The 26,546-nt window shown below is 39.6% G+C and overlaps 1 protein-coding gene across 13 annotated transcripts in view; it reads right to left on the bottom strand.

Moving 5' to 3' along the window:
• The window catches only part of Nsd1 (nuclear receptor binding SET domain protein 1), a 110,492-nt gene that overhangs the window by 56,821 nt on the left and 27,125 nt on the right, over positions 1-26,546 (bottom strand). For all 13 annotated transcript variants that reach the window (XM_048447784.3, XM_048447789.3, XM_048447782.3 and 10 more), the window contains 3 exons: positions 17,797-17,969; positions 13,546-16,105; positions 1,221-1,345 (listed from right to left, as the gene is read on the bottom strand). In XM_048447784.3, the coding sequence (XP_048303741.3) occupies positions 1,221-1,345; positions 13,546-16,105; positions 17,797-17,969 (2,858 nt within the window). The remainder of the gene's footprint in view (positions 1-1,220; positions 1,346-13,545; positions 16,106-17,796; positions 17,970-26,546) is intronic.

Raw genomic sequence — 26,546 nt, 5'->3', positions numbered from 1 at the left:
CCTGGCGGTGGTGGTAGCTCACACTTAATCTCAGCACTCCAAGGCAGAAGCAGACAGGTCTGAGTTCAAGGCCAGTCTAGTCTACAAATCAGTTCTAGTACCGCCAAGGCTACACAGAGAAACCCTGTCTCGGAAAACAAAAACCAAACAAACAACCCCCCCTCCAAACAAAACATAACAAAACCCACAAGAGATTCTGATACTTGCTATGACATGAATTAAGTTTGAGGACATTATGCTAAGGAAAATTATTCAAAGTAGTACAAAACTCCACTAGTTGAATCTGAAGAATCAAACTCATATATATAATATATATATATTATATATATATAAAATGGAAATGATAGAAAGAATTATTTGCCTAATAAATATTGCTTTTCAGTTTAAGAAAATAAATATTTCAAGAGATGAATGATACTTATGGCTGTATAATAGTACAATTACTCTAACTTATAGAACTGTATGCTTAAAATAGCTACTATAATAGACTTTGTGAAATATTTTAGCATAATTAAAAAAAAGTTTAACATTTAAACTCTATAATGTAAAACCAAAGAGAGAGGAAGAAAAAAAAATCAAAGTTCCTCTTAATATTACCAATTAAAACTAAACTCCTTGATTAAAAGAAACAATTATTCTACTTTGAAAGAATTTTAAAGTTTAATAAAAAGACTGAGCTTAATGTAGAGAAAGATGAAAGAAAACCTTTAAGTCTTTTTATTTTATAACCACTAATAAAATTAACAGATAAGGGTCTTCACTTTTTTTAAACCACAGAGCAATGGCTAACAAAGTACAGGACATTCCTTTGCTACTAATTACATACATACTGTTAACTCACAAAGGTGTAAAATAAAAGTAAAGAGATTAGCTAGCATTATGAGAACTTTAGTTCACTAAAAAAAAGTTAGGGCAAAACTATGTATTTTCATTACATTATCCAGGCTGTTAATGTTTCATCATAACAATCTTCCTAAGTACTTAAACACTCTTCAAAAGCAGAGGGTAAAACATCCAGAAACAAGTTAAGTTGATTCACTCATATGCTTTCTAGATAACACAGGGTATGCAGTCACTGTGCTAGATGCTAATAGTAAACAAGAGAGGAAACAAAACAAACACCAGAGAAGGCAGGACCCCAGTTAAAGAAGTAAAGGTCTTCTGAAGATAAAATATGATATTACAGGTAAACTGCCATCCATTAAAATGTTGCTGCATACCTTATGCACTTGTTCCTGTACCTTCTTTTGTTTTTTCTTAGGAGCAAATATCTGATCATATTCTTCTGAATATTCCAGAAGCCACTTGCTTGGCTTCCTAAGACGTTTCTTCTCTGACCGAATAGCTAAAAGAGAAAATAACTTCAATATTAATTAATGGATTTAATTAATTATTTAAACCCACTCTGTCAGCAAGAAGTCTTTGAGCAGTGGTGCACACGCCTTTAATCCCAGCACTTGGGAGGCAGAGCCAGGCAGATCTCTGTGCCTTTGAGGCCAGCCTGGTCTACAGAGCAAGTTACAGGACAGCCAGGGCTACACAGAGAAAGTCTGTCTTGAAAAACCAAAATAATAGGCAGGCTCAAAACACTACTCTAGAGTTTATGGAAACGAGTGCACATCTCACTAAATTTACTGAACATCCTATCATTCAACTATTACAAATAAAAAATTTCGTAGTATATATTGTTATTCTGAATAAAGTTAATTTTTCAAAATAAAATTCCAAGGCCGGGCAGTGGTGGCGCACGCCTTTAATCCCAGCACTCGGGAGGCAGAGGCAGGCGGGTCTCTGTGAGCTAGTTGCAGAACAGGCTCCAAAGCCACAAAAAAAACCCTGTCTCGAAAAACCATTAAAAAAAAAAAGTAGTGCCAAAAACCCCTTGAAATCCCTACCCATTACTAAAGAAATATTTTCCCCTTTACCCCCCACCCCTTTTACTCTAAAGTCAAGACTTGACAAGTTGATTTGGCATTTTATCTCTCATTTCTATTTCTGGCCAAGAATAAAAGTTTCCAGTTATTCATTATTGAGCAAAATTAGGGTAGGAACTCAAGGCAAAAACCCAATACAAAAACCCGATGTTCACTGCTCGCTGGCTCCCTGGCTTTAGCAAACTATCTTCCACAGCATAGACCACTCTCAGGGAATGGTAACGCCCATAGACAGTCTCAAAAGCCAATCTGATCTAAGCAATTCCTCGATAGGGGCTTTCTTCTGAGATGGGTCAAGGAGTCAATTTAAAGCTAGGAGATTTGGGTGTTTTGTTTGTTTTTGAGACAAAAAACAATGGATGGATCTCTTGTAGTTCATGCTAGCCTCAAACTCCCTATGTAGATGAGGCTGGTTTGAACTCCTGATCTTTCCTTCAACTCCTGATCTTTCCTTCAAATCTCAAGTACTTGCGATTACAGCATGTAACACAATGTCCAGCTTTTAAATTATTTTAAATGTTTTCTAGTCAATATTCATCATCTATTTTACACAAGGTAGGGAGCACAAGCTGAGATAGGGCCCCATCATGCAGTTCTGATTACTACTATGGCTACAGATTCTTGTTTTGTTTTGTTTTTCCGAGACAGGGTCGCTCAGTAGCTATGGAGCCAGACCTGGAACTCGCTTTGTAGACCAGGTTGGCCTCAAACTCAGAGATTCGCCTGCTTCTTTCTGCCTCCTGAGAGCTGAGATTAAAGGTTTCGACACCACCGCTGAGCTCTTATTTATCTTTTTAAAACAGCAAAATATCTGTCACATATAATGGTATTTGTTCGGGAAAAGGGAACTATTCAACCCTATCCTTTCCCTGTCTCACCTTCATAAGTTTTGTTTGCTTTTGTATTTTGACACAGGAACTCAGTTTTAGGACAGGCTGGCTTTGAACTTGTGGCACTCCTCCCTTAGCCTCCCAAGTGCTGAGATTTAGGCATAAACTACTGCACCCAGTTGCTATCACAAATTTGATAGGCTTTTATAAACTAGACAAAATGCACTGTAAATTCCAAGAATCAAGGTCAACATTAAGCCTATGTAAAAAAGAGTCTTACTCAAGATTAAGAGATTTTGTAGCATGTACACAGAATTCCTTTATGAGTCTACTCTAATTTCAATGGGAACAGATTTGCCATGGAAAGAACGGCTAGGTTGGAGTTTAGAGGAGTGCTGATGGGGTGCAAGCTCACTCTCCTGCATCGCTTACAGAAGTGTATGACCTAACAACTACAAAGTACAACTTAGGTCAGAGAGGTGGTGACTCAGTAAAAGGGCAATAAACAATTTATGCTATCAATCCTAAAGAAAAAGAAAAATTATTTTAAGGTTACTAACCATAGGAAGCTAAACTGCCAAAAACTGTACACTAATAAGGGGCAGAGTTAACAAATTACAGTAAGCTATAAGAAAAATAGTGTGAAATTGAACAAGGCTATTATTATTAGTATGACAGCAAAAATCATGAGACAAGTCTGAAAAACAGACTGATTGTTGAAGGATACAGCTGGAAGGAATATTAACCTTTAGTGTTTTTTTAATGCTGAATTATGCCAATATGTTACCATATTTCATCTTCTAAAAGTTTGAGGTTTGAAGATTTATTTATCTCAATTGACAATGCGACTGCCTAGCACTGGGTTCAACCCCCAGTACCACATAAACTTAGGCATGGTGGCAATTCCTATAATTTTGAGACTCAAAGTGGAGGCAGAAAGATTAAAATTTCAAGGCCATTCTTGGCTATATGAAAAGTTTGAGGTCAGCTTAGACTACATGATACCATAACTCAACAACAAAAACACTTAAATTCAGCAAAACCAAAAATTACATGTAATCATAAAATATGACACTGAAATACTAATAAATAAAATACCCTTACAAATAAACTCCTGTTTCTTAGTCATTTAAAAACATACAGGAAAGGATTATTTCTAGTGCCCGTTACTTTATTTGCTAACAAAGGTAATGAAACGAGGTAAGAACATTAAGGGAAAAGTTAGGCAAGGACGGATGGTACAGAAGGCTAATTAACATTGCCATAAGCTGCAAATGAAAATTTCTAGCCAAAGCAAAAGAAATGTAGGCCACATCAAGACAGACTTAAACTAAGCATAAAGCTAAATGTAGAGCAGTTTCACCCTACCCGGTTCCAGCCTCAACCCCAGAATCAGATAGAGTTTAGTCCAACTTAAAAGTTGTTCCACGGTTTTGTTAAGTTCCTCTATAACTCCTCCCATCTCACACCTTTTCTGATGGCTCATGTCCACACAAGCAAAAAACAAACAACAAGCAGGTGGAAAGGCCAGGAAGAAGGTTGCCAGAAGAGTGGTCCAGATCTTCTGGCTCACTATGGGAGTCCCAGAGTACTTCTCCAAGGGTCCCTGGGTTCTCCAGCCTCCAGCTACCATTATGACAGAGGCAGAAGAGGACCCTCAGCCTGTTTCTTTCCTAGCAAATCATTACCATGTGCAAGGATATAACATTCAATACAATAAAAGAAAAAAAGGTAAAATAATTGAATGAGTTTATATCACAAGATCAGTATTACTGAGATTAAAAACTCTCTTACTTTTAGGATGTGGCAGTACATATCTATGAAATTCAGTGTTTAGTAAAGAGGGGAGAATAAAAATTCAAAGTCTCTTTCCACTAAGTGAGGGCAGCATGGACTTCATGAGATCCTGCCTTAAACAAACAAAATCCTGGACAGGAGAGTTGGGTCATGGTGTAAGGATGCTTGCTGCCAAACCTGACAAGCTGAAATCTATCCCTGGCACCCACAAAGGGGGAGGAATGAAAAGACTCTACAAAGCTGTCCTCCTGACTTCATTTGTGTTGCACATGCCTAAACACATATTCCAACCAGCACAGACAATAAATAAATGCCATGCAAAATTTCTTTAAAGAATGTTTTAAAAATTCCATTTAAAACAAACAAAACCCCAGAAAGCTCTTCTTGTCAACAAAGAAAAAGAGCTGAAGTATAACTGAAGGGAAACAAACGCATGATAAAACACAAGCCAAACCAACTCCTGCTACACACACAAAATACCTAAACCTCCACTTTGAGCATGTGAGTTTACCTTCCCTAGTGGAAACCAATTTTGAACAGCAATGTACTTGATCAAGAACCAGAAGTAACCTGGGCGATGGTTGCACACACCGTTAATTCCAGCACCTGGGAGGCAGAGGCAGGCAGATCTCTGAGTCTGAGACCAGCCTAGTCTTCTGACCAAGTTCAAGGACAGGGACAGATGGACGGAAGGAAGGAAGGGAGGAAGGGAAAGAAAAAAAGAAAAAGAAAGAACCAGAAGTAATAATCTGGAACCAGAAGTAAATCTACCTTGAGCTTGCCTTTAAAAAAAGGAAGGGAGGGAGGGAGGGAGGAAGGAAGTCTGGAGAGATGGCTCAGAGGTTAAGAGCACTGGCTCTCTTCCAGAGATCCTGAGTTCAATTCCCAGCAACCACATGGTGGCTCACAGCCATCTGTCATGAAATCTGGTGCCCTCTTCTGACCTGTAGGCAGAACACTGCACACATAACAAACAAACAACCCTAAAAGAGAAAGAGAAGAAAAAGAAATAGTTGGGGGGAGGGGAACATGCCTCCATTTCTATCACTTGGGAGAATGTTTAGTTGGAGGGTAACTTGAGGTACATAGTAAGCAAGAAACACACTTCCCACTGCAGACTACAAAACAACAACAACAACAACAACAAAAACGGAGCACAGCTCACCAGTAGAACACAGATTTGTGCTCAGTCACTAACAGTACCAACAAAACAAAACCAGGCATAATGGTACAGACTCAATCCCAGCTACTCCAGAGACAAAGGCAGAATCTTGATCGCAAGTTCAAGGCCTGACAAAGCTACTGTACAGTAAGTTCAGTTCCAGTCTAAGCAATTTAATGAGACCCTTTCTCAATATAAAAAGTCAAAAAATGGCTGGGGACATAGACCAGATATAGAGTTCACCTAGCATATATGAGGCCCTAAATTTAATACCTATTAAAACAAAAACAAAGCAAACCCTCATGCCATAACTCATTCCGTGAGGCCATTACTACCTCAATACTAAAAGTAGACAAAGATTATCACAATAAAAGCAAACCAAACCTAGCAATTAAAAAAAAATAGTAATATATACCACAACCAAGTGCAAGTGATACTAACCCTAAAACAACAAAGTAAGTTTTGATACGCACTGATAGATAAAGGGAGGAAAAGAGCCAAATAAGTGCCAAACTGTCTGATAAATTAATGAAGTATAGAATGATGGTTAATCTTAATTGTAATTTGATTAAATAGAAGAACCATGGAGATCAGGTAAGCAGAGTGCTGGCTTTATTGGCACATGCGTGCGTGGGGCAGGGAGGGTGCGTTTCCAGAAAGGAGAAACTAGAGGGAAGAGAGACCAACCTGAATGTGGATGGCACGACACAACAGGCTGGGGAACCAGCAGGAGGAAGAAACCAGTTAGCTTAGACATGGCTCTCTATTTCCTGTCTGCCATGATGTGAGCTGTTCTCACCACCATGGACAGAAAGCTCTGAAAGCTTTAAGTCAAAACAACAAGAAACTTACTAACACACAGGGGTAAAAGGGAATTCCTCAATGTCAAAATCACCACTAAAACAGTTAGTGATATAATGAAAACACCAAATGATTTTCTGATGACTGGGAATGTCTGTTGCTTGTTCCACATCTGTGCAACATTACTACAGATTCTAGCAAAAATAATTAGGCAAAGAGTAAGTAAAGAAGTAAGGTACATTTGCAGAAGTAATCTACATTTGCAGATGTGTACACTGAAAATCTATCTGAACCAATGAACAAGTTAAACAAATTTTAATATCAATATGCTAGGCTGTGAAGCTAGCTCATGCTCTTCCAGAGGACCTGAGTTTGATTCCCAGTACCCACATGGTGGCTCACAACCATCTGTGATTCTGCAGGCACAGTGCACACTGTAAAGATGTGTAGGCAAAAAACCTATACACATAAATTTTTTTTTAAAAAAAAACAATATACAAAATCAACTATATTTATGAATAAGCAATCTGATGAAACCTGAAATACAATTTTATTTTAATAGAATAAGAAGTACTTGGGGTTAGCATGGCTCAGTGGATGTGGGTACTTGTTTAAGACTGATGACCTGAGTTAAACCCTGGAACCCACATAATGTAGGAGAAAATCAACTCCTACAAATTGTTCTGTAACTTCTAAAATGAACATGCATACACACATAAATGGGCCAATAAATAAATGTTAAAATTAAGTTGTGGATACATTAGCAAATGTATGAGACTTATAAACTGAAAATTACAAAACAATGTTAAAAGAAAAGAAAGTACAACTTAGATGTCATTCCATATTGATAGACTGGAACCCAGAACAGCAACATTGCCTGAAGTAGCCTATAGCTTTCAGCACATTCTCTATCAAAATTCTAATGGAGGAAACTGAAGAAATTAACAAACCTAATATGAAATACAGAAGATTCATAGAAGTCTAAATCATCTTGGAAAAGTACAAACTTTAAACATTCACATTCTAATTTCAAAGATGAAGCAATTAAACACTGGCAAACTACGGTTCTAAGAACTATGATATGAAAAGCTTCTTCTTCCGAGATGGACACTAGAGGTGGAGAAAATGGGGAAGAAATATTTCTGAGGCTGACCTGCCTAGTTAAACTGCCAACCTCCAGGTTCGTTCACTGAGACATCCTAGCTCAAAAAATAAGGTGGAGAGCAACTGAACACACCTGAAGGCACCCTTACATATTTGCTGCTAGTTTAAAAAAAAAAAAACAAAACACGTGTCAACAAGACCACACAATAAAAAAAAAAAAAACTTTTTCTAAGGGAACAGGGTCACTCTGTAGACCAGGCTGTATCCAAGCACTCAGTCATCACCCTGACTTATTTTAGCAAGTGCTAGGATTATAAGCATGAGCTACCCACACACAGCTAGTAACAAGTCTTTTCAATACTATAACTGAGTCAAAAAGATACCAACATGTAAAGAAGTAACGTTGAGTAGCTTTACTCATACTATTACTTTAAAAAACATTGCATTAAAGGCTCTAGAAAAAAAAAAGCCGGTGTAAATCTTCATGACCACAGATTATACAATGTTTTCAAAATATAGTATCAAATACACAACAAAAGATTTCATCAAATTTTTAAAATATTTTGTACTTTAAAAGGTTATGATCAAGGTCAGGCAATGGCGCCCATGCCTTTAGTTCCGAGCACTTGGGAGGCAGAGGCAGGTAGATCTCGGTGAATTCAAAGTCAGCCTGGTCTGCAAAGTGAGTTCCAGGACATCCAAGACTGGAAAACCTTGTCTCGAAAAACAAGAAAACAAATCAAAACAAAACAAAATACCAAAAAAGGTTATGATGAAGAAAGCAGAAATACAGCCCAGAGATCAGTTCAGAACACTTGTGCATCATATGTACTACTAATATCTAGAACGAGGAATGTTTACAATTGAAAGACAAAGAGTTCAGTTACAATCATGAAAAGGCTCAAGGGTAGAACGCATGCACTAGGCCCTTGGTTTATCCCCAAAACCACAAAAGAAAACATAGCAATAATATAACCAAAAACTAGGTAAGACATTTTTCCAACAAAAGTATGTATGTATGTATCTATGTACACACACACACACACACACACACACACACACACAGCCAAATAAGTACATGAAAAATACAGAAATCACTAGTCAGAGAAATGAAATTTTTTTGTATTTTTACAATTTCAGACCACTCCATAATCACTAGAATGGCTACAACCTAATAAGTGCTAATGGGCATCTGGAGAAACAGAAACTCTCATACTGCTACTGAGAACATAAAATTAGATAAAAAGCAACTTTTCTAGCAATTCCTGAAAGGTTTAAACACAAAATTACTAAATCACTTAGCAATTCCATTCCTAGGTATATAAAGTCCTAAGTGTAAACACCCTTGAATCCACCAACCAATGAAAATAAAATTAACGTATCCATGCAATGTAATACTGTTAGCACTAAAAAGACTTAAAATAAGAGAACAGTTCTTAAAAAGCAGAATAATCGGCCTTGTTACTCCCAGAAATGCTGACACATATGATAACTCTGTAAATGTTGCGATCCCAGGAAAAATCATAATATAAAGGGTAACAAGAACCTTTCACTTTCTCAGATACTTCCACTCACCAAACCAGTACAGCTCAGATCCACTGGCAGCTTCAGTTTGTGAGGTAGGGAAAGACTAGAGCTGGAGAATGGGGGTGGAATATGACCCAATATAAAACAAAGGAAGGGGAAATTTCTCCAGAAATGAACTCCAAAAAGCACATAAAACCCAGTAGAGAATTCAAAATATTGTCTAAGAAACTCAATCGTCTATCTACATTAACAAACAATAAAAAATAAAATACAATTAATGCATGAGCAAAATTAAAGTATCACAGGGAAATTCCAAACAACAAAAACCCTGAGGCGAGAGAACAGAACTGAAATGAAATTTTTTTCTTCCCTGGCTGTCCTGGAACTCACTCTGTAGACCAGGTTAGCCTCAAATTCAGATATCTGTCTGCCTCACCAGTGCTGGTATTAAAAGCTTGCACCACCACCGCACAGCCTGAAATGAAATTTACTAGAGGACTAAAACAGAACTAGAGGAATTCAACAGAAAATGTGATCAAGTAGAAGAAAGAAAACTGGCAAACGTCAGAGAGAATTCCAAGGGATGGGAGTCCAGCTCTTAGCAAATACTCTGCGCCTGGTGTTTACTGCCCAGCACCTACCACATCCTGTGTTTTCTTTTCTTACTGCTGTAAGAAAACACAACAACAAAAAGATTTAAGGGGAAGAGTTTCAAAATACTTGAGTTGCAGTTCAAAGCAGCAGGAGCTGAAGCAATTAGTTACATTCCACCCAGGCAGAAGAGAGAGGTGATCAACCTATGCAGGGAAGGACTGAGCTTGCTCTCTTTACTTTTACAGCCCAGGCCCTAGAGTCTTCCTTCTCATGCCAATTAAAGTAATCAAGGAAATCCCTCACAGGCACTTCCAGAAGCCCATCTCCCAGGTGAGTGTAGATCATGCTAAATTTAAAACACTAACCATTGCACCCTTCTAAAAGCAAAACAAAACAAAAAACCCAGGTAGTTAAAAACTATGCACTCAAGGAATAAAAAAAAAAAATAAAGTGTGAAGAAAATATAAAAACAAGAAACCACCAAGTGCACCAATAGACTACATAATGTTTCAAGAAAAACGGACCAGAAGTTTGCTTGAAAAGACTTCCCAAACCTGAGAGGAAGACAAGGAAATTCAAGTTCAAAGGATTCCAAAAAAAGTCTGGAAGTTGCCTAACATCTATATAGAAGACTATACTGTGATACATCAAAACTGCTGAAAATCAAAGAACACAGAGAATATTAAAGCCACCAAGAAAATCAACTAATCACATACAAGGGAATTCCTGTTATATTTTTCACAGATTTCTTCAATCTTACATACTAGATGGAAATAAATACATTTCAAGTGCTGAAGAAAAAACTGCAAGCCAATATATATCCAGCAAAACTTCCCTTTAAAACTGAAGGAGAAGCTGGGCAGTAATGGCACATGCCTTTCATCTTAGTGCTTGGGAATAGGCAAATTGAGTTTGAAGCAAGCTTGGTCTACAAAGCGAGTTCCAGGGCAGCAGAACTGTGACACAGAGAAACCCTAGTTCGAAAAAAACAAACAAAACTGGCAGGAGAGATGGCTCAGTGGATAAGAGCACTGGCTGCTCTGCCAGAGGTCCTGAGTTCAATTTCCAGCAACGACATGGTGGCTCACAACGATCCATAATGAGATCCAGTCACCATGGAAAGAAAGCAGAAATCAATAACAGTACAAAAATCAGAAAAATGTATACACATATGGTAATAAAACTGTATTCTAAAATGACCAATCGGTCAAAGAAAAAATTATCAGAAGAAATAAGGGAAATTAAGAATGTTGAGGCAAATGAAAATACTGGAGACTGAATGAAACATGATATTCAACAAAATTAGTACTAAAGATAATTGTATCATTAACTACATATGGTTTTTGTTTGCTTGTTTTAAAAGTCAGCTCTGGGACTGAAGAGATGGCTCAGCAGTTAACAGACATACTGTGCACACGCACACGCATAACCACATGCACACACACGGAAATTCTTTAATCTTTAAAAAAAACGGGGTGGGAGGAAATCAGGCTTAGTAACATACATCTTCAATAATCCCAGTACTGAGAAAATAGAGGCAGGAAGGAATATCTATCTACAAGTTGAGGGCCAGCATAGCAAATTCCAGGATAACCTAAAATATGAGAAATATGCAAAAAACTTAATCCAAAGTTATCAGAAGAAAAAAAGTACAGCAGAAATAAATAAAACTCAGTGTAGAGAATACAAGAAACAACAAAAATCAGAAGCTAGGAATGTGTAGTGATACTTATCTGTATTTTAATAAATAAAGCTTACTTGATGATCAGAGTGCAAAGTTAAGCCACTAGAAACCAGGGAGTAGTGGCCTTTAATTTTAATCCCAGGACTCCAGAGACAGAGGGATCTAATCTCTGTGAGTTCAAGGCTACCCTAGGCTACACAAAATCAATCCAGAAACAGATCCAAGTGGTGGTGGCTCACACCTTTAATCCCAGCACTAGGGAGTCGGAGACAGGAGCTATATGGCTGGGCGGAGAGAGGAATATAAAGGGGAAGAGACAAGAACTCACTGGAGTATGGAGTCTGACGCTTGATGAAGACACAGTACAGTCTAGGCAATCTGAGCATTGGTAGAGGTAAAAGGTGGCTCCAGCGGCTTACTGCTCTGCCTCTCTGATCTTCAGCTGTAACCTCAATAACTGTTTCAGGGTTTTTCGTGCTATAGGAATGTACATCAGCTAAAGCTTGTCAAGGATATAGCAAGGCCTTAGGCTAGATCTCTAATATAAAAAAGGAAAATACTTCTAAGTACCAAGTGGAAGAGCTCTGAAAATTTTTATTATTTACTTTTTGATATTATAATTACATCGTTTCCCATGGACTCTTTTTTTACTGTTATTTATACATATATTTAATTTTTTTAAATTGAATCAAGTAGGGGAACACACAAGTTATGTGCATGTGAGTGCAGATGCCTCCAGTAGCCAGCAGAGCTTTATACCCCTGGAGCTGAAGTAAACAGTTATGGTCTGTTCCACATGCCTGCTGGGACCCCAACTCAGGTCCTCTACGATAGGTATTCTGAAGACCCCCAACACTTTGCAAGAGCAGTATGCACTCTTTATTGCTGAAAAATCCCCTCCAGGTCTTCAGGCTGCAGGCTGAAGTTTTAAAAAGAAAATATATACATACTACAAGCTCTTGACAACACTGGGGGGAAAGGACTTAAATCTTAAAGAGACATTACAACTGAAATCATTTAGAACTGTAAACCAACAAACTGGATGGACAATCTGGAAGAATTGAATCAATTCCTTGAAACAATCAATTCAACAAGACTAATTTCAAAACAAATCTAAACAAAGCAGAGCTTATGCCTTTGACTCCAGCACTTGGGAGGCAGAGTGGTCTACAGAGCTATCTTCAGGACAACCGAAGATACACAGAGAAACTGTCTTGAAAAAAAAAAGAAAGTCAGGTGGTGGTGGCACTCACCTTCAATCCCAGCATTTGGAGAACAGAGGCAGGTGGATGTGAGTTCGAGGCCAGCCTGGTCTACAAGAGCTAATTCCAGGACAGGCTCCAGAGCTATAGAGAAAGAAACCCTGTCTCAAAAAACCGTAAAAGAAAAGAACATCTAAACAGACATAATAAGATTGAATAATCAAAAAAAAAAAGATTGAATAATCAAGCCAGGAGGTGGTAGCACACGCTTTTAATCCCAGCACTTGGGAGGCAGAAACAGGTGGATCTCTGTGAGTTCTAGGCCAGCCTGGTCTATAAGAGTGAGTTCCAGGACAGGCTCGAAAAGCTACAGAGAAACCCTGTCTCGAAACACACAAACACACACACACACACAAAAGGGGGCTGGAGAAACTGCTCGGCTGGTATGAGTATTGGCTGTCTTCCAGAGGACCCGTGCAAGCTTTGCAGCATACAGCAGCCAAACTGATACCGTCTTTTAACCTGTGAGCACCATACTGCAAGCAAAACCACACAGTTGGGTGGTGGTGGCTCACGCCTTTAATCCAAGCACCCAGGAGACAGAGGCAGGCAGAACTCTGTAAATTCAAGGTCTGCCAGGCCTACAGAAGGCGGGGGGGGGGGGGGGGGGGGGGGGGGGGGGGGACGACGACCGACATCACATGGTGGCTCACAACCACACATAATGAGATCTGGTGCCCTCTTCTGGTCTACAGGCAGGATACTGTATAAATAAATAAATCTTAAAAAAAAGTCTGAAAATACAGACACTCCAGCATTAAATTTCAGTCTTTTTCAAACTGTTTCTTACTCTATCACAGAAACATTATCAACAAATTCTCTAATCACTCACTAACAGATGCATCCTTACCTGGCTCAGGGAGCTTGGTCTGTGGTGTCAAATTGGGAATTCCTGTCTCTTTTTCCACATCACCCATGCTATCACTGGATTTATCACAAACATTTAGTCGTGGCCCAACTGAATCCGAGTGGCCAACATGATTGGGATCTGCTGCTGAGTCCTCAAGTATGCTTATAGGAGGAGCTCTTGGTTCCAAGTAGTCATCCCGCCCCTTCGGCACAGAGTCACCAGGAAGCAAGGCTCCAAAGGCACCCTCAGAGTTTTCTTTCTCCCTAAATCTGTTAGTGCGTTTTCCAGGCTTAGAGCGCCTTTGGTTTAATCGCTGCCACCGCTTTTTAGGCACCACTTGATTAACAACATGGGGTCCATCATTGTCACCATTCAGTTCAGACCCCAGTTCTGGGTCTTTCCTGTTCTCAGAAGAAGGGTCTTTTTCAAGAATTTTATCAGGATCAGATTGTTTAACCTTGCTATCAAAATGTCCATCAGAAAAATGGCCGTCTTCCTTTCTTAAATGGCCCATCTGCTGAAGAGGCTCTTCTTTACCAGGATCCTCAGCCCCACCCTTTGATGGGCCATTCACTAAACTTCCACTTTCTTTATCTCCCAGCAGGTTAGCGCCAATGGTCACGGCTGGAGGTCGGTTCAACTTTCTTTTCCGCTGGGTCTTTAAGGTTTTGGGATTTATTGGGGGTTTTGCCATCTGGGCTGAAACTGCTTCTCTCAATTTGGATGATGACTTTGCTCGGCCACAGTTGCGCCTTGGAATACAGTTTGAGCGACTTCTACCACAAGCAGGGTCTCTTTTGTCAGAAGCTAAGCCAGGCAAAGAAGACAATTCTCCAGGCAACGCAGAGTCACCCCCACAAGAATTCAGCCGGACAGTATCTTGAGTACTATCTCCAGTTTTTTCAGAATTGTGTGTGGAACCTCCTAACAGCAAAACCTTTGATGTCCCTACAGGGCTACTAGTAGAACAGTCCCCACGATCTGGAGTACGGTAGGAAGCCAGATTTTGAGCAGTCATCAACCGCTGCTCCTTAGTCTTACTATCATGCATGTCTTTCAGCATCATTAGCAATGTACTAAATTTGTAGTCTGGTTCAATAGGTATATGATTCTGACTAGAAGCAGAAGAAAACAGTAATGGTTTTGATGACTTTGATGTTCCAGAGTCACTGACATCCTCACTTAATGATCTGTAGGAGAGTTCCTTCAACTCTGACAGAACATGTTTCACCACCGCTGTTTCTATGTCACTTGAATCTCTGTTTTTCTCATGCATATTGTTCAGTAGTTTTAGGCCCTCTGCTTTCCCACTTTTGGATATGCTAGCCAAAGGAGAGCCTTTGGTATCAGAAGAACAGCATTTCAAGTTGAGGTCCTCATTTGTAGCTGAGGGTTCTGCATCAGCTGGGTTTTCTTTATGCTTGCATTTTATACTGCGGAACTTGGGCTGTCTGCTTTTTAAAGGTAACAGAGTTTGATTCAAAGCCCCACCCTTTGTCAAGGAGTTATCACTACAAATGTTTGGTGGTGCACTGAATTTTGGAGTAAGACTGTCATTTCTGAATTCTGGTTGGGGTTTAGAAGCAGGAGTACAGACTTTAAGATCAGAAAGATCGACCTGAGACATCTCAGCAGTTCCAGGTTCCACTGTCTTGGTAGAATCGATTAAGAGGTCTGTATGGGAATTAGTGATAAGGGACTTCTGTTTTTCTTTAACTCTGTTTGTGGCAGGATATTTAGAATACTTTGTTTCATTTTTGTGCATGGGTAAAGCATTCTCTGTCCTATCAAAAGCATCTGTAATTTCAAGGACACTGTTATCAAATTCTGGGTTGTGTTCTATAGGATCCAGATCACTGCTCCCATCATCAGAAGTGGTACATACACTAACAGAATCACTTCGCTTTTCCTCATCACCAGCTCCAATATAGCAGAGCTGTACTTTTGAGCTGCACACCAGGCCTGGCTGGAGTTTCTTTTTCTCTACACAATGCTTAGAGATCAAAGCACTCTCAGACAAACCTGATAAAGAATCACAATTTGAAGTCTCAAAATCTGCCTTATCAGTGCTCTGCACACATGAAGAAAGGAGGAAATTTCCTGGTGCAGTTTTAGACCCTGTGAGGCTATTTGCTATCCTGGAAAGTTCATTTGAAGCCTGCTTATCAGACACACTCCCAGAGATGAAGTCTAGGCCAAGGTTCTCTGGAATTTTTCCCCTCCGTTCCTCTTTATGTGCTTCAAATGACAGGAGGCCCTTTTTCACACTAGTCCTTTTTATATTATCAGAGGTTTTTCTAGCTCGAGACTTGTCACAGGGCTTTTCCTTTTCATCTGCAGAATGCTCAGAATCAAAAGCCAGAGACTTCAGGCAGCCATTAAGCAACAGGTCATGTTCTGATTCAGGGTCATTTGTACAGTCATCAAATAGCATATCTTCTTCACTGTCCAACTTGATTGAACTGGTGACACATTTTTGGTTTTTAGATCCTTTGGGAACATCATATTGTTCAGCAAGACCAACGCTGGCTTCCCATTTGCTCAAAATTTTCTGAGGAACCTTAAATTAAAAGAAAAATAAGAATATCAATTATTCCAAAAAGAAATGGGGGGGAGGAAAAACGGAGATAATAAGCATTTTAAATCATAAGCAATCTAGAACCTGTCTTTCAGGGTTTTTTGTTTTTGTTTTTTTTCATCCTTGAATCTCTGTAATGTTATTCAGCAAAGTTCTACCTATCAGCTACTATTCACAAATAGATTAATACTTGGAAAGCTCCCCCAACAAAAAACATAAGGTCACTGGACAGGTAGCCTCCTCCTATAATGTACTACACTGACCATTTCACCAATTTCAGACATGACCACACATATATCTGTACTTATGTTAGTGATTGAAGTAAATTATTTTCCAAAACAGGAAACCCTGAGTGAATTCTTCTAAAGATAGCTAAAATAAATCTAAACAACTAAAACTCGACACAAAACCTGGTATCTTCCCACAACTGCCATGCAGGGGGGAACAGTGACAGTGGCAAAAAGCAGTTAAACTCTTGCATCCTAACAATTGCTTACACAAGTATTGTGAGAAGATAACCATATATTAAGTATTTTATAATTCTAAACATTAGAATAGTTATAAAGTACAAGTTGCTAGAGCATCTTAAGAGATGAAGAAAACTAGGCAGTGGTGGCACACGGCTTTAATCCCAGCACTCAGGAGGCAGGAGCAGGTGGATCTCTGTGAGTTTGAGGCCAACATGGTCTACAGAGCAAGTTCCAGGACAGCCAGAGCTACACAGAGAAACCTTGTCTCAAAGAAAAAAAAACGACAATAAACAAAAACCACCACCCTTTGGGTTGGGTTTAGTGGCATGTCTCTAATCCTAGCACTCCAAGGCAAAGGCAAGTAGATCAGAGTATAAAGTCAATGTGGTATACATATTGACTTAGCAATTTCAGAACAGTAAGGGCTACACAAAGACCCTATCTCAAAAAGAAAAAAAAACCACTAATTAAAAAGCAACAAATGTTTATAAACCTAGTGTGGTGTCACATGCCTTTGTTCGCATTCTTGAAGACTGTGCGGCAAGAGACCTGCCTGGGCAACAAATAAACAAACAAACAAAATAACCGCTACACACACAGACAAAAAGAAATGCTCATGATTAAAATATAGGTAGGTATGAAACTACAAAATTGAAAACTGGCAAAGAATAAAACTACTTAAAAGCTTTATCAAAGCTGGATGTCATGGGAATACTTCTCTAACTCCAGCACCTGGAGAGCCATGGCAGGAAAGCCTGAGGTGAAGAAGAACCCATCTCAAATAAACAAATATATAAAATCATTTCTCATTTTTAAGAGAAATAATTAGTATTCAGGGCAATTAGAATATTTTTTTTATTTTATTTTCCTGTCCAGTCCTAAGGATTAAAACAAAGGATGTATGCTTAGTAGACAAGAGCTGTCCCAACAAGCTCTAATTCTATGACCATTTTCTTCTTTCATAAAAGATAGCCAAAAAGGTAGATAGAATCACTTCTCAAAAAACTCGGCATAAAGTTGTATGAAAACTAGCCACAGTTAATCCCTTAAAAATATTTGACTTTCTAACTTTCTTCAGATATCCTACTAACCAAAGGTAATAGGATAGATCAAATCTATATTATGCTATTCCTTCCACTTCTTCCATAGCCAACCCATAAGAAGATAACTTCTGAGAGGTCCTTTTGTTTAGATTGTCTTTACCTTATGCCTATATCCTTTTTCTTTCTGTTTCCCTCTTCTCCTAAGGACGGGTAGTTCTTCAAATTGATGCCTGCCTTCAAACATAACGATTGCTTTTCCAGCCACCCAGGCTTTTTCAGAAGGATCTCCAAAAGCCTCCACGTAGTATTCTCGATAGGGCCTCCTATTGGCAACTAGATAAGGACAAAAAAGAAAGTGTCATTACTTCAAAGATACTCAATGTCAAGATAACAGCCAAACCTCCTACTGCCATAGGAGCCTCTGGGACATTCAGATTGCTCAGCAGTTAAAGACACTTGGCACCAAACCTTACAAATTGAGTTCAACTTGAGTTTGGTCTCTAGAAAGCACAGGATTAAAGAGCACTGAGTCCTACAAGGAGTTAGAGCACTTGTTGAGTATGTAAGGCCTCAAACAGACATATCAAACACGCTGAGTGGCTAGAGAGACGGCTCAGTTGTTCCAGAGGACCTAAGTTCAATTCTTAGCACCCTGGTCAGCACAATCTCCTCTAATTCCAGTTTCAGGGAATCCAACACCTTCTTCTGCCTTCAGTGAGCACCCTCAAATACACATATGCACAAAAGAATTTTTAAAATGACTAAACAGTTCAGCAGTTAAAAGCTGTGCAGCTCTTGAAGAGGGTCCCAGCACTCAAACCCGGTGACTCCCAATTGCCTATAACTCCATCTCTGAGGAACCCAATGCTCTGATCTCTACAGACCTGGACACTCATTACCCCACCACCATCACCACACACACACACACAAACACATAATTAAAATAAATCTCAAAAAAAATTAAAATAAAAAAGAAAAACCATATTGATTGCAGGACTGGAAACATGGCTCAGCCATTAAGAACATTGGCTGTTCTTCCAGAGGACCAAGATTTGGTTTATAGCATCCATGTGGTGGCTAACAACTATATCCCCGGTTCCAGGGAATCTGATACCCCTTTCTGGCTTCCACACAAAAAATAAATCATAAAAAAAAAAGATAGGCCAGGCACATAGTGCATACCTTTAATCTCAGTACTTGGGAGGTAGAAGCTGGTCAATTTCTGTGAGTTAGAGGCCAGCCTGGTTTACAGAGCCAGTTCCAAGTCAGCCAGGACTACAAAGTAAGACCTCATCTCAAAAACAACAAAATGAAAACCATGATGAACAAGGATGAAGTATGGGTTCAATCTAAGAATGAACAATGACTAGCCCTGACTGAGGACGTGGCTCAGTTGGCAAAGGTTATGCTTCATGCATGAATCCCTGAATTCAATTCAATCCCCAGAACCACGCACACCGGACACGGATGGACACACACACACACACACACACACACACACACACACACACAGACATGGAGGGACTGGGGCATAACTTCGGTACAGTTAGCTTAGTAGTTCTTCGATTCCCAATATCAGCACTGGAAGGTAAAGGCACACAAGTGCCACAAATTCAAAACCATTCTGGACGCCACACAAAAAACAGCAAGTCGGAGAGACAAGCACCTAAGTCAAGTCGGCTGACCTGAGTTCAATCCTCAGGACCTATGTGGTAGAAAGAAGTTCCCACAGCTGTCCTATGACTGCCACACAACACTGTATACACAGTGGTACACATACAATCTCATACAAAAAGATCTTTTCCCTGAGGTAAGGTCTTCCTAGGCTACTCTTAAACTCAGTTTCCCCTGCCTTGGCATAAACAAAAGTGTTAGAATTTCTCAGAAGCATCCATATCCAGCACTAACTCCCAACTTCTACAGAGAGAATAATGACTGAAATAATTCAAACCACAAGAAGGTGGTGGCACATGCCTTTAGGCCCTGCACTAGAGTAGCAGACAGGCAGGTCTCTGTGAGCTCAAGGTCAGCCTGGTCTACAGACCAGCCTGGTCTACAGAGCTATAGCCAGGAATACAAAGTGAAATCATCTCAGAAAAAAGAAAGACCTTATCTAAAACTAAGTCAAGGGCTGGGTATGTGCTCTTGGGAGACAAAGGTGAGCAGATCTCTTTAAGTGTAAAGCCAGCTTGGTCTATAGAAGACTTGCAGGCTAGCCAGGGTTACATAGTGAGAACCTGTCTCAAAGAAAAAGAAGAAAAAAAAAATTTTTTAATTCTACCTAAATCAAAGTTAGTGAATATCCGCATATAATCCAGAATTCATAGTAATTCTATATTACACAGTAATTCTGAGCTCAGTCTTGGCTACAAGATACGGTATCAAAAACAAGAGATGGCTCAGGTTAAGAGCACACACTAAAGTTCAGTTACCAGCATCCATTCTACAAGCCCAGCAGCCACCTGTAATTCTAGTTGCAGAACTCTGCCTTTCTTTCTCATCCTCTGGTCCCACCAGTGCTGGTGTTAGAGAAGTTAGCACAGTGCCTAGACTTCTCTGGGTACTGAGGATCAAACTTCAGTCCTCCTGCTTTGAAAGGAAAGCACTTTACTTTCCATCCCCAGTACCCAAAATTTGTGTTTTCTAACACAATTTGCAATACTTACCCTACAGTGGTGGCCCATGCCTTTAATTGCAGGAGGCAGAGGCAGGCGCATCTCTGTGAGTTCGAGGCCAGCCTGATCTACAAGAGCTAGTTATAGAAGAGGCTCCAAAAGCTACAGAGAAACCCTGTCTCGAAAACCAATCACAAAAAAACAAAAACAAAGTAAGAAATACTTACCCTAAGGGGGAAGAAAGAAAAATCACTCTTTTTATATACTGCACTTAAACTACACTGTAATTTTTATACACCAACTAAGAACTGGTATAACTCTAACTGCTAGATCTAAGTATATAGTTTCATTATACTTAAATTTCCAGTAGATTTGAAATTTTTTAAAGAAAAGCTGGAGGAAAGAACTGCACAGCTATGAATAGGGGTTGGCAAGATGGCTCAAGCTGGGAAAGCACTTGTGGTCAAGACTGGCCACCTGAATTCAATCACTAAGAATCAGTGAGGACAGAGACACACGACACCTCCAAGTCCTCTGGCCTTCACACATGGCCCATGACACGTGTACCAAATACATGTGCATACATGAATACACACACATAATTTTAAAATTAAGTGCTGAAACAACTCTCATGGGCTACTGGACAATGGTGGTAACATAAACAGTAAGCACACACAGGAAAAATGAAGCCATTACTGCAAATGTTCATTTAGTAAGGTCTTTTGAACTCAGCTGATTATGGCTTGTCACGAACTACAAAAACAAGAAAACAAAACTGAAAATATAAAAATCTGGAGAAAGAAACGGGAACTAACTAGCCATGAGTTCATTTCTCTAAAATACAACAGAGGTCTCAGAAAGTACTTTTTGGGGGGTGGGGGTATTTCGAGACAGGATTTCTCTGTTTAACAGTACTGGCTGTTACAAAACTTGCTGTGTAGACCAAGCTGGCCTCAAACTCAGAGATCCACCTGCGTCTCTCTCCCAAGTACTGAGATTAAAGGCATGTGCTATGTTGCTGCCCAGTTAGAAAGTATGATTTTAAAGAGTTTTAACTTTTATACCCCTTCCCCCAATTCCCACCCATGGTTTCTTTCTGCCAGTAAACATGCATGTTCTTGGTTCTGATCAGAATTTTTTGTTGTTATTTTGTTTTGTTTTGGTAGGATCTCAGACAGCCCAGACTGTCCTGAAACTCAGTACATAATCAGGGATGGTCCTGAACTTCTGATCCCTGCCTCCTAACCCCTAATTACAGACGTGTGCCATTTATTCAGTATTGAGGAGTATCCTGAGTGCTTCACTCATGCTAGGCAAGAACTCTACAAACTTGAGCACTACAGGCCCCTAGAGTAAATTTTTAAAAAATTATTTAAAGAATATTTATTAGTTTTCATAATGAAACACAGGCAAGACCTTACAGTTCTTTACCCTATGAGCGGAAAAGAACTAATTTTAACATTTCTAGACCAATATAAAATGCTAATTTCAGTACCACACCTACACAAAACTTAAGGAGTGAACTTTTGTTTTGTTTTGAGACAAACTTTCTCTGTAATTTTGAAACCTATCCTGGAATTAGCTCTTGTAGACCAGGCTGGCCTTGAACCGCCTACCTCTGCCTCCCAAATGCTGGAATTAAAGGCAAATGCTGGGATTAAAGGTGTACGCCACCACTGTCCAGTTTAGAGTGGACTTCTTAAAAAGTTTTAAAAAACACTATCAAACTGACCCTCTTCAATGGCAACACATTCATCCTAAAGTATTACACAGAACTTTTTTATGAACATTACAGGCACTGAATGATTTGCTACCTTCTACCTATCAGGAGCAAAAAACATGCCGCTTTCTGTTCCTAAAGCAAATCACTTCCACCCTAAGTAGTTCTAATTTAATCTCCCAATGATCACAAAGAGAGGTTTACTGTGATTGTCTAGTATGTGAAAGGTTCAAGGGTAAGTTCCTGATACCACCAAAAATACCACCTAAAAAGGATCACACTGGGGCTTGAGAGAAGTCTCAGTATTTAAGAGCACCAACTGCCATGCAAGAGGATTCAATCGCCAGCAGGGGCCAACATCCATTTGTAACTACAGTTCCATGGGCTCCTACCCTCTCCTGGGGCTGGAGAGATGGTTTGGGGATTCAATTCCCACTAGCCACATGGCAGTTCGCAACTCTCTGTAGTTCTAGTTTCAGGGGATCTGACACCCTCACACAGACATGCAGGCAGATAAAACACTAATGCACATAAAATAAAAACAAATCATTAAAAAAAAAAAAGGAATCCTACTCCCTCTTCTGGCCTCAATGAGCACTTCAGCACACAAGACAAACAGGCAAAACACTCATACATAAAATAATAAAATTCTGAAGACTAAAGAGATGGCTTACAGGTTAAGAGCACTTCTTAAGTCTTGAAGAAGACACAGGTTCGGTTCCCAGCACCTACATGGAGGCTCACAACCATCTAAATTCCAGTTCCAAGGAATCTAACACCCTCTTCTAAACACCATGAGCATCAGGGCCCAAGTGATGTGCATACATACATATAGGAAAAATGCTCATACACATCAAACAAACAAATATAAAATCTTTCCAAAAAAACCTTAAAAAGCAAGCACTAGGGGACTGGAGAGATGACTCAGTGGTTAACAGCACTGGTTACTCTTTCAGGATTCAGGTTCAATTCCCAGTACCTACATAACAGCTCATAACTATGACCCCAGTTTCAGGGGATCCAACACTATTTAACAGACATACATTTAGCCAAAGGCCAAAGAATATAAAATATTCATAAATAAATTCTTTTTCAAAAAAGGCAAGCACTATAAGCAAAAATGTCCAGAATACTTCTTTTTTTCTACTTAAAATAATCCTTTTTTTTTTAATTTTACATACCAATCCCAGTTCCCTCTCCTTCCCCTCCTCCCACTTCCCCCTACTTTCCCTCCACCCCATTCCCCATCCACTCAGAGAGGGTGAATCTTTCCATAGGGAAGTCAACAAAGTCTGTTATATCATCTTGAGGCAGGACCAAGGCCCTCCCCACTGTGTCTAGACTGAGCAAGGCATCCCTCCATAGAGAATGGGCTCCAAAAAGCCAGTTCATGCACTAGGGATAAATAATGGTCCCACTGTCAGTGGCCAGAATATTCCTGTATCAAAACTTGATGGCCCTGTTCCTATCACCGATTATAAGCCAACATTGTTTGTTTGGTATACTTCTCAGGAATTTATCTGTTTAATTATTAGCTGGCAGCTTCTCTCTTTTACTCTTAATTTCCCGTAAGGATAATCAAAACAATCATTTTGTCAACTGTACTGGCATAGGACTCAACTTATATGATGTAAATAGTATTTGAAAAATAAACAGCAGGGGCCCAATTAGCATGTACAAAGAGAACTAAAATGAGTTAGAAACCAAAACTTAATCCCAGCACTCAGGGAATGTGATAACTACTTTTATATCAACCTGACATGGGCTAGAGTCATTTGGGAAAAGAAAACCTCAATTGAGAAAATGCCTCACTGGCACTGTGGGTAAGCCTGTGGTCCATTTTCTTGATTGATCATCAATGTGGGAGGGACCAGCACACTGAGCATGGTGACATCTCTGGACAGATGGTCCTGGGTGATATGACAAACATTTGTTACTTGGAAATGTAAGATGAAATACCCACGCATCCCCACAGTGTTTAATCGCAGTACTAAAACTCTAATAAAACAAGAAGACAGAGGCTAACAGATCTCTGTGAGATAGAGGTCAGCCTAGACTACATAGCATGTTGGGCATGGTGGTACATGACTTTAATCCCAGCACTCAGGAGGAAAAGGTAGGTGGATCTCTTTGAGTTTGAGGCTAGATTTGGTCTACAAAACAAGGACAGACAGGGCTGTTTCACAGAGTAGCACTGTCTAGAAAAACCAAAAAGAAATAAAGCAAAACTCTACAATGCAGGTAGAGTAACAGAAAAAACAACTCCAGTGCTGGCGAGCAGCTCTGCCATTAGGAGGACTTGCTGCTCTAACACAGAACTTGAGTTTGACTCCCAGCACCACATGGTAGCTTACAACCAGTCATGACTCCAGGTCCCAAGGATCCAGTGCACCCTTCTGGCCTCCACAGGCACTGGGCATGAACATGGTACAAAAAACATAAAAGGAAAATAAAAATAAATCCTATTAAAAAAAAAAAGTAAAAACAGGCAAACAAAAAACCCTGTAGGGGCGGGCTGGGCTGCAGAGATAACTGCTCTTGAAGAGAATATAGGTTTAGTTCCCAGCACCCACATCGGTTAACCACTGTCTGTAACACCAGATCCAGGAATTCCAACCCCTTGCATACATGTAGGCAAACCACCCACACACATAAAAGTAAGTAAATCTTAAAATATGCAAACTGAGTCAGGTGCAAAGGTGCACACCTTTAATAGTAGCACTCGAAGGCAAAGGCAGGTGGATCTCTGTGAATTTGGGGCTAACCTGGTCCACAGAGTAACTTCAGTCTGGGCCAGCGAAGGCTATATAGAGACCCTGTCTAAAAAAAGGAACAGTTTTTTTAAATAAAAACTTGAAACTATAAAATCAATTTCAGCAATCTCACTTTTCCTTTTTGGGGGTTGGAAGTGGGTGGGGATGTATTTGTTGGTCTCTGGGACAGTGTAATTCTGCAATAGAAGCAGCATAGTCACTAGTTTGAAGTCAAACTGGTCTACACAGCAAGTTCTACATAACAAGACCAAGACTACATAACATCCTAGTCTTTTCAAAATATAAAACAGGCATCTGCAGAGATGGCTAAACCATAAAGAGCACTCACTGCTCTTCTAGTACCAGAGTTCAAGCCCCAGAACCTATGGCTCACAACTTTCTGTAACTCCGGCTCAAGGATACAACGCCGCTGACTTTGTGTACTTGCCCTCACTTACAAATACATAACTACAAATTATAAAAATAAGTAAGTAAATCAAGTTTTAGACTTTAGCTTTAAGAAAAAACATCTTAGATAAACCAAGTGTGGTAGTTTGAATGTAACTGGCCCCCATAAGCTCTGAGGGAGCTTAGGAGGTGTGGCCTTGTTGGAGGAAGTGGGTCTCTGAAAGGATGGTCTATGCGGTCTTATACGCTCAGGTTACACCTAGTTCAGTTCAATTCCTGTTGCCTTCAGATCAAGATGTAGAACTCTTAGTTCCTTCTCCAGCACCATGTCTGTCTGCATGTTGCCATGTCCCACAATAATGAACTAAAGCTCTGAAACTATAAGCCACCCAATTAAATGTTTTCCTTTATAAGAAATGCCATAGTCATGAGGTCTCTTCACAGAAATAGAGACCCTGAGACACCAAGTAAGAAAAACAAATTACTGCCATTTTATTCAGCTTTTTGCAGAACTAATAAATAAATAAATAAATAAATAAATAAATAAAAAAGGGGGGGCTGGAGAGATGGCTCAGTGGTTAAGAGCATTGCCTACTCTTCCAAAGGTCCTGAGTTCAATTCCTGGCAACCACATGGTGGCTCACAACCATCTGTAATGAGGTCTGGTGCCCTCTTCTGGCCTGCAGGCATACATGCAGACAGAATATTGTATACAGAATAAATAAATAAATAAATATTAAAAAAAAACAAATTACAATAATCAAAGAAAAATATTCCAAATCAAGATTCTGTCACACTTGTTGAGGCAGAGTTTCATGTACCCCATACTGGCCTCAAGCTCACTGTGCAGACAAGGAAAAGCTAGAAATCCTTAGTTTCCTGCTTCCAATCCCCTAAAAGTCAGCAATTCTCAACCTATGGTTTATGACCCCTTTTGGGAGTTGAACGACCCTTTCACAGGGATCCCGGGCTAGATGATAACACCACATAAACTAGGTGGCACACACCTATATAATGCTCATGGAAGACAGAGGAAGATCAGATGATAAGACAGTTCAAAGCCACCCTGGGATACACGAAATCCCATCTCCAACAAGTAAGAAGAGTGTAAAGGGGCTGGGAATATATATTAATTGGTAAAGCTAAACTGCCATTTCCATTTTTCATTCAATACATACAGAATAGCTGAGAACTTTTATTTAAAACATAGTCTCAGGGCTGGATGAAGATGGCTCAGCAGTTAAAGAGCACTGGCTGCTCTTCCAGAGGTCCTGAGTTTAATTCCCAACAATCACCTGGTGGCTTATAACCATCTATAATGAGATCTGATGACTTTTCTGTATACAGAATGCTGTATACATAATAACAATAAAAAAGAACAACAAAACCATAGTCTCATTATATAGTTGTCCTC

The sequence above is a fragment of the Myodes glareolus genome, chromosome 14 (genome assembly GCF_982192425.1).
Source record: "Myodes glareolus chromosome 14, mMyoGla1.1, whole genome shotgun sequence".
Lineage (NCBI taxonomy): Eukaryota > Metazoa > Chordata > Mammalia > Rodentia > Cricetidae > Myodes > Myodes glareolus.
The sequence above is the reverse complement of the archived record's forward strand: the minus strand, read 5'-3'. Positions and strand labels throughout refer to the sequence as shown.